Raw genomic sequence first — 8,228 nt, forward strand, 5'->3', positions numbered from 1 at the left:
TGCCCTTAACACACATGAGGTGTTTCGAGCTTTAAGGCTTTAAAGCGGCCCTGACGCACCGGGGCCCGCGGGCACTAACAGCGCTTCCGCTCCTGCAGGGCACCCGTGAGACTCACACACGGTCAGCACGTCAGAACCGGGTGCGTTTCTGCAAGTGCTGCCCCCAAACCAACTCCTCAGGTCGCTTCACACAACCCCCTCACACTCAGAAGCGTCGTTTTTAAGGAAAGGCCTCGCTTGCAGCCCTTTCTGTCGCTGGGGGCTTTGTCCCGTCAAGCGTGAGCCAGCCCTCGGCTGTGGGACGCGGAGCCCCCGCCCCGAGGGGACCCCGCGGGGCGCGTGTCCCGGGCCCGGCGCCCCGGCCTCCTCGCGGTGGGGGCCAGCACCACAAAGCCCTTTATTGAGGCTGGGGCTTGACGCAGGGCCGCCCGCAGCTCCCGGCGCGAGCAGGAAGGAAGAGCGGGACCGCGGCGTGTGCGCGGCCATGGGCGACTAGACGGGCGCGCGCTCTGCCCCTCGATCCCCAGGGGACCGCGACCCTCCCGGACCCCAGAGCGCCGGTAACCCGCGACCTCTCCCATGACCCCTCTCGCGAGGCCCGGGCGGAGTGGGCGAGGCCCGGGCGGCGTGGATGCGCCCGCCGCGTGTGTGGTGCGGCTGGGAGGGGCAGTGGTTTGAGGCGCGGCCGGCGAGGGCCCGCCCTCTCCTCTCCCTCTTCCCTTACCTCTCCTCCCCTTCCCCCTCCTTTCCCCATCCCCTTAATTCCCCCGCTCCCGGCTCCGGGCCCTGCAGGACGCGGGTTCCTCCCGGGGTCTCCGCGTCCGGCGGTGGGGATACTCGTCCCGAAGAAGTGTGCGCTGGAAGGGAAGTGAAAGTGGTGCTTGAAGTGGGCCACGTTTTAAGTTCAGAGGTTTTTTTTTTTTGGTTTGTTTTAAGTTCAGATTTTTGAAAAAGGAAAACCCTGGGAAGGTTTGCATCCTTTAAAGGGCTCGGGCGGAGGACGGGAAGTTCCTGTGTCCGCAGAGCTAGTTGTCGCTTAACATTGCCACAGTCAGACACCTTTTGGTGATGAGGTATTTGAGCCAGTTTGGTAGACTTAGGCAATGACAGTATACCGGGCCGGAATGCCGATGCTGTTCACCTGGCATCTTCTCCTTACATGGCAAGACATGATAAAATGAGTTCGTGGAAAATAAAAGAGAACACAGTTCTACATTAGGAATTCAGTTCAGTGAACGTTGATTAGGGACGTTCTTACATTCAGAAAATTTTTTTCTGAATCTTTTTTATTGTTTAGATATTAAAAATATTCAAGTGAATATTTTATTTTAATATTAATTAGGTGCATTGCAATCATTTCAGACAAAGTGAACAGAATATCTGAGTCATTACATCAGACAATTAGGAAATTGGACTGTAATAATTCACCATGGCTTATGGCTTGCCAAGAAAGAACGCAGTGGAAACCATTTTGAGGTGCAGTTGTTATAAAGTGTAAGTATATTTATCCTGGTAAGCGTTGACTTGGGCTGGGGAGTGTCCTTGTTAAAATAAAAGTATTGGACACCCTTACATTCCCCATGAGATACCGGACTATATGAGGCATTCTCAGGTGTCTGGGTACTGATGTTTTTAAAAGGAAAATGCTTTTATAAGGATTTATAAATCTTCTTACTTGGTTTTTACAACAAAACAACACTGTGAAATGAGGAAACTGAGGTTTGAAGAAGTGGTATGATCCAGGTCCCACAGTCATGTAGTAAGGAAGTGACAGGGTTAGAAGTCTAAGTCTTCTTTACTCCAAAGCAACATTTTCCAATGCAGACAACCACTTTAAAATCCCTCTTTAGATAGTGTAAATCTACCTAAAAATGCCTTGGTGTCTGATATATCTTAACAGAACACTTAATTAGCTGGTACAGAAAGTCAGTTTTGCATCCTGTACATTTTGTCAGGCAATGTGTGGACAGCAAGAAGACCTGGGCTCAAAGCCCGGCCCTGCCACTGGCTCCCCATGCTGCCTTGAGCAAATTACTTAACTTCTCTGTACCTTGGCCTCCACATCTGTGAAATGGACATATCAATACCTACCTATATGGTGTGGAATACAAATGAAGTAATGTATGTAAGGTACTTGCATGTTGCCTGACATAATAGTAAACCCAAAATAAACATGGGTTGCTACTACATGGTAGTTTCACTCTGTGCTACCTTGTTTTTAATTTTTGGACTTGTTTTTTTAAACCTCTCTGCCACAATGTATGACATATTACCATGGTGAGTCAATTGAATTTTACTTTTTGACAGTGTTCTAAGAAGTAAATGGAGACACCCTACGGGGTTGTAAGACCAGAGATATGGGAAATCCAGAGAGAATTCATCATTGCATTCTATTTAGATTTGTTAGTTCAGTGTATATTTAGACACTGAAATATAGACAAATACCACTGTAGTCATTATTGTAAACATAATTTTTATAACGAAGATATTCCTGTATCTAGAGAATGATTTAAAGCACTGATTCTGTGGTTTTGGCTATATAGCATTTTATGTCACGAATAATATCTGCAAAACCAGTGTCTTCTCTATCATTCTCACAAGAAAGTATTTGATATTCTAGTTATAAGAGCAGCTAAATTAAGAGGAATAGAATGGTAGTAGCAGTATTTGGAGTTCACTAGCTCACGCACCTCCTTACCTTGGGCTTTTTTTGGTTAAGTATTTTTAGAAGATTATTAAAAAATACACTAAAAACATTCAAACAGTATAGAAGCATTTGAAAGGAAAATAAAAAATGTTACCTCTCACATCTGCATTGCCATCCCTGCCCTACCCGCCCTATCCCGCTCAGGTAAAATGTTTTATATATTTTTTAGAATTTCTGTCTGTTACATAAGGTACACACACACATATGTATATACACACACGTTTTTACACATGGGATTATATTGCTCTCTCCCCACCTATATCGTGTGTAGCCTAGTGGTTAAGAGCACAGTTTCTACAGTCTGACTTTCTGGGTTGAAATTTCAAACCCAAGCCTTGTGACCTTGAGCAAGTTGGTCTCTGTTCTTGTTTCCTAATCTGTAAAATGAGCATAACAATAGCATCTGTCTACTTCATAGGGTTACTCTGGTAATTAAATGTGTTTATTTGTGTATACTGATTAAAACAGTGTCTTGCATGTAGTAGGTGCTAGGTAAGCATTAGCTGTTTTTTTTTTCTTTCTTTTTTTTTTTGGCTGCGCCATGCGGGTTGTGCGATCTTAGTTCCCCGACCAGGGATTGAATCCCGGCCCTCGGCAGTGAGAGAGTGGAGTCCTAACCAATGGACTGCCAGGGAATTCCCGGCATTAGCTGTTTTATTGCTCATCTTTCCAAATCAGTATATAAGGATAAATCTCATTCTTTCATTACATGTGTGTACTACAGTTTGTTTAACCAGGCTGCTCTTTTTTTTTGGGGGGGGGGAGTATAATTGCTTTACAGTGCTGTGTTAGTTTCATCCACACAGCGAAATGAATCAGCCATATGCATACACACATCCCCTCCCTCTTCTATCCGCCCCCATCCCACCCAGCTAGGCCATCACAGAGCTGAGCTCCCTGGGCTATACAGCAGGTTCCCACTAGCTATCTATTTTACACATGGTAGTGTATTTATGTCAAACCTAATCTCCCAATTCATCCCACCCTCCCCTTCCCCCACTGTGTCCACAAGTCCTTTCTCTACGTCTGCCTTTCTATTCCTGCCCTGCAAATAGGTTCATCTGTACCATTTTTCTAGATTCCACATATATGCATTAATATACGATAATTGTTTTTCTCTTTCTGACTTAATTCACTCTGTATGCAGACTCTAGGTCCATCCACATCTCTACAAATGACTCAATTTCATTTCTTTTTACGGCTGAGTAATATGCCATTATATATACCTACCACCTCTTCTTTATCCATTCATCTGTCGATGGACATTTAGGTTGTTTCCATGTCCTGGCTATTGTAAATAGTGCTACAATGAACATTGGAGTACATGTGTCTTTTTGAATTATGGTTTTCTCAGGACATATGCCCAGGAGTGGGATTGCTGGGCCATATGGTAATTCTATTTTTAGTTTTTTAAGGAACCTCCATACTGTTCTCACAGTGGCTTTTATCAATTTACATTCCCACCAACAGTGCAGGAGGGTTCCCTTTTCTCCACACCCTCTCCAGCATTTGTTGTTTGTAGATTTTTTGTTGATGGCCATTCTGATCGGTGTGTGGTGATACCTTATTGTAGTTTTGATTTACATTGCTTTAATAATTAGTGCTGTTGAGCATCTTTTCATGTGACTCTTGGCCAGCTGTATGTCGTCTTTGGAGAAATGTCTGTTTAGGTTTTCCACCCATTTTTTGATTGGGTTGTTTTTTTGATATTGAGCTGCATGAGCTGTTTGTATATTTTGGAGATTAATGTTTTGTCTGTTGCTTCATTTGCAAATATTTTCTCCCATTCTGTAGGTTGTCTTTTCGTCTTGTTTATGGTTTCCTTTGCTATGCAAAAGTTTTTAAGTTTAATTAGGTCCCATTCGCTTATTTTTCTTTTTATTTTCATTAGGAGGTGGGTCATAAAAGATCTTGCTGTGATTTATGTCAAAGTGTTTTTCCTGTATTTTCCTCTAAGAGTTTTATAGTGTCTGGTCTTACATTGAGGTCTTTAATCCATTTTGAGTTTATTTTTGTGTATGGGGTTTAGGTAGTGTTCTAATTTCATTCTTTTACATGTAGTTGTCCAGTTTTCCTAGCACCATTTATTGAAGAGGCTGTCTTGTCTCCATTGTATATTCTTGAACCAGGCTCTTCTTGATAGATATTAAGGTTATTTTGTGGGGTTTTTTTGGGGACAAACAATGTTTCAATGAGCATTCTTGTAAATACATCTTTGTGTATTTGTTCAAGTGCATTTATAATAATTATAGACTTCAAGTCACTCCTTAAAGTTAGATGATAAAGTAAGAACTAAGCTGGAGGAGGAAAACAGATGGCATGTGTGTAATACACTCACTTCCCCTACTTGTACCAAAGCAGGTCTTTCATCTTTCCTCATGCATATGAACTCACGTTGACTGTAGATGAGAAACATAGCGGATATTTTAAAGTTCCAAATTAGGATACATAAAACAATCCATTAAAATTTCATTGTGATAATTTTTAAATATTGTAGTTTGGGGTTTCATTCCCTTCTCCAGTTTTCTAAGGATTCTCTTGGTACTAGTGCTTCTATATACACCTAGGTTATATCCCAGCTCTGGTTCTCTGTTAACTTCTGAGTCTTTGTTTTCCTTTTGTACCTCCATGGTAGTTGTAAAGATTAAAATCAGATCACACACTCAAAGCCTTAGTGTGTGCCAAGCACTCTGCTCAACGTGTGAGTATTCCCTTTGTTCCTTCCCTAATGTGATCATATTTTTGATCAGCCAAAAAAGACTTGGAGCTTAGTTTTTTTAAAAATTAATTAATTAATTAATTTTTGGCTGCATTGGGTCTTCGTTGCTGCGCGCAGGCTTTCTCTAGTTGCGGCAAGCAGGGGCTACTCTGTGCTGCGGTGCGCGGGCTTCTCATTGCAGTGGCTTCTCTTTGTTGTGGAGCGTGGGCTCTAGGAGCATGGGCTTCAGTAGCTGTGGCTCGTGGGCTCTAGAGCGCAGGCTCAGTAGTTGTGGCACTCGGCCTTAGTTGCTCCGCGGCATGTGGGATCTTCCCGGACAAGAGCTCGAACCCATGTCCCCTGCATTGGCAGGCAGATTCTTAACCACTGTGGCACCAGGGAAGTCCCAAGCTTACAGTTTTGTTGTTTTTTTTTTGCGGTACGCAGGCCTCTCACTGTTGTGGCCACTCCCGTTGCAGAGCACAGGCTCCGGACAAGCAGGCTCAGCAGCCATGGCTCACGGGCCTAGACGCTTCACGGCATGTGGGATCTTCCCGGACCGGGGCACGAACCCATGTCCCCTGAATCGGCAGGCGGACTCTCAACCACTGCGCCACCAGGGAAGCCCAAGCTTACAGTTTTTAACTACATCCTCTTTAAGGACATGTAAAGATTGGATTGACTCCAAAGAGGCTGTTTTTTGAGCAAAAATTTCTGTCATTATAATTTATGGTCATTTTCAGTATATCTCTACATTAGTTAATATAAGGCTCCTTCTCCTGGCTAGGTTTGCAACTCTGAAAAATCCTGAATACTCTCCTGTAAACCAAAATGTCTAGTGGAAAATAGAACTGAGAATTCAAATGTCTTCTCTATATCCTGCAGTAGATGTCAATAAATATTTATTGAATGAATTAATGAATTTTTGCCCTAGACAGGAACCCTGGGAACTTGTATTACTCACAAAGACCTGGTACACAAACCTAGCCAACATCAAGTTGCCTTTCTTGGAAGAAATTGCATTTGATAGTTCTATACACCTCAAAAAATGTAAAACCATTAAGGATGGTGTGCTCCCTTCAGCAGAATGTAAGTTCTGAAGGAACTACTTTATTATATTTTTTATTTGAATTTTATTTACTTATTTATTTTTATATAGCAGGTTCTTATTAGTTATCTATTTATACATATTAGCGTATATATATCAATCCAAATCTCCCAGTTCATCCCATCACCACCTGCCCCCTCCCTCTGGGCTTTCCCGCCTTGGTGTCCCTACGTTTCTGTAGGAACTATTTTAATAAATTACAAATTTTGTGTGTTATTTTGATTATTAGACAAATGTTTAAATCTGATCATTCACACCCATACTCCCTATCTATGTAGCCCTGTCTTGTTTAGTATTCAAGAATGTGAATTTTTCTGTGTACTAAATATTCAGTTTTGACTAAATTATGCCTGGTGAAAAATGTCAGTTGGATTGCTTCATGTATTTTATTTTTCAGCCATCCAACTTGAAAGGGAGTATGAAATGAAGCGCTTGAATAACCTGAAATGTGAGGAAAATGCAGCCAAGGAAATTCAGTTTTCCCTAAGAGAAAGGCCAGTTGGTTTGAGAAGACCTCTCCCACCTAAGTGACAGTCATCTCCTAGTTGAATCTGTACTCTGTGCTTTCTGCATCCAAAGAGGATGAAGGGCTCTGACCTTCCACTGTGTGAAGTTTGGTGCAGTCATCTGAATGCCCCCTGGTGGATGAGCCAGCTCCCGTGGGTTGACAGCTCTGAACAGATCTTCTGGGTCCCAGTCATGTATTTGTACCATTGTATCACAAGCAACAGTACTGTAAGTAAATGAAAATGTAGCTGGCATCGAGTCATTTGTGCTATTCATTTTGATTTTTGTAAAGTTGCACTAAGGAAAAAGGAAAATCCTTGTCAGAGGCATCCCCCCAACAAGAGACATTATTTTGAAGAATATTTTGAATTTTCATCTTTGAGACCCCAAGGAGGTACCAAGAAAGGAGAGAGGGAATTATTTATAAAATGATTAACTGTGAAAAATTTTGTTTGATTAAGAAAAATTGTAGGTTTCATTTTAGTAACTCTCTAATTTCCAGTTTTCAATGAAACATCATTTACTATTCTCATGTGGTACTTTATTTTTTTAAAACATCTTTATTGGAGTATAATTGCTTTACAATGTTGTGTTAGTTTCTGCTGTACAACAAAGTGAATCATATCCCCATATCCTCTCCCTCTTGAGCCTCCCTCGAATCCTCCCTATCCCACCCCTCTAGGTGGTCACAAAGCACCAAGCTGATCTCCCTGTGTTATGCAGCAGCTTCCCACTAGCTGTGTATATATGTCAGTGCTACTCTCTCACTAGGTCCTAGCCTCCCCTCCGCCCTCTGTGTCCTCAAGTCTGTTCTCAACTCATGTGGTACTTTAAAGTGACAAGTAGAACTTACTTCATTTTTGTTCTTCTAAAAAACCGTCTTTTTTCCTTTTTGCCTAATTTCATATTGTCTTTCTGGGATACCCTCTGGAGCATGTGGAACACACATACATGTGTGAAAATGATATGAAAATACAAAGACAACATCTGTGAGGAAAACTCTTATTTGTGCAGAGTGGTTGGAGAATGGGGAATTAACTGGAAAGAACTGGATTTGCATGAACAAATTTTCCTAGAATTCGAATCCAGTAAAGCACACTTGGATGTGAAAGTTATATTTAAGCACAATTTAGTGTTAGATGATCCAGTAGGCATTTTATGATCTTCTGGTATTTCAGCCTCATTATGAAAGGCATCATGGCATAGTA

General features: G+C 42.1%; 1 protein-coding gene across 2 annotated transcripts; it reads left to right on the forward strand.

Moving 5' to 3' along the window:
• Nucleotides 1-853: 853 nt before the first annotated feature.
• C7H4orf36 (chromosome 7 C4orf36 homolog) lies at nt 854-7,456 on the forward strand. 2 transcript variants are annotated; one of them, XM_007120463.3, is made up of 4 exons: nt 854-886; nt 1,363-1,494; nt 6,340-6,494; nt 6,911-7,456. In XM_007120463.3, exons 2-4 carry the CDS (start codon nt 1,430-1,432, stop codon nt 7,042-7,044), a joined length of 354 nt encoding a protein of 117 aa, XP_007120525.1. In that variant the 5' UTR covers nt 854-886; nt 1,363-1,429; the 3' UTR covers nt 7,045-7,456. The 2 variants fall into 2 exon arrangements, with proteins under 2 accessions (XP_007120525.1, XP_054941722.1); XM_055085747.1 differs by having other exon boundaries at nt 881-969.
• Nucleotides 7,457-8,228: the final 772 nt, after the last annotated feature.

Source organism: Physeter macrocephalus, chromosome 7 (genome assembly GCF_002837175.3).
Source record: "Physeter macrocephalus isolate SW-GA chromosome 7, ASM283717v5, whole genome shotgun sequence".
NCBI classification, from domain to species: domain Eukaryota; kingdom Metazoa; phylum Chordata; class Mammalia; order Artiodactyla; family Physeteridae; genus Physeter; species Physeter macrocephalus.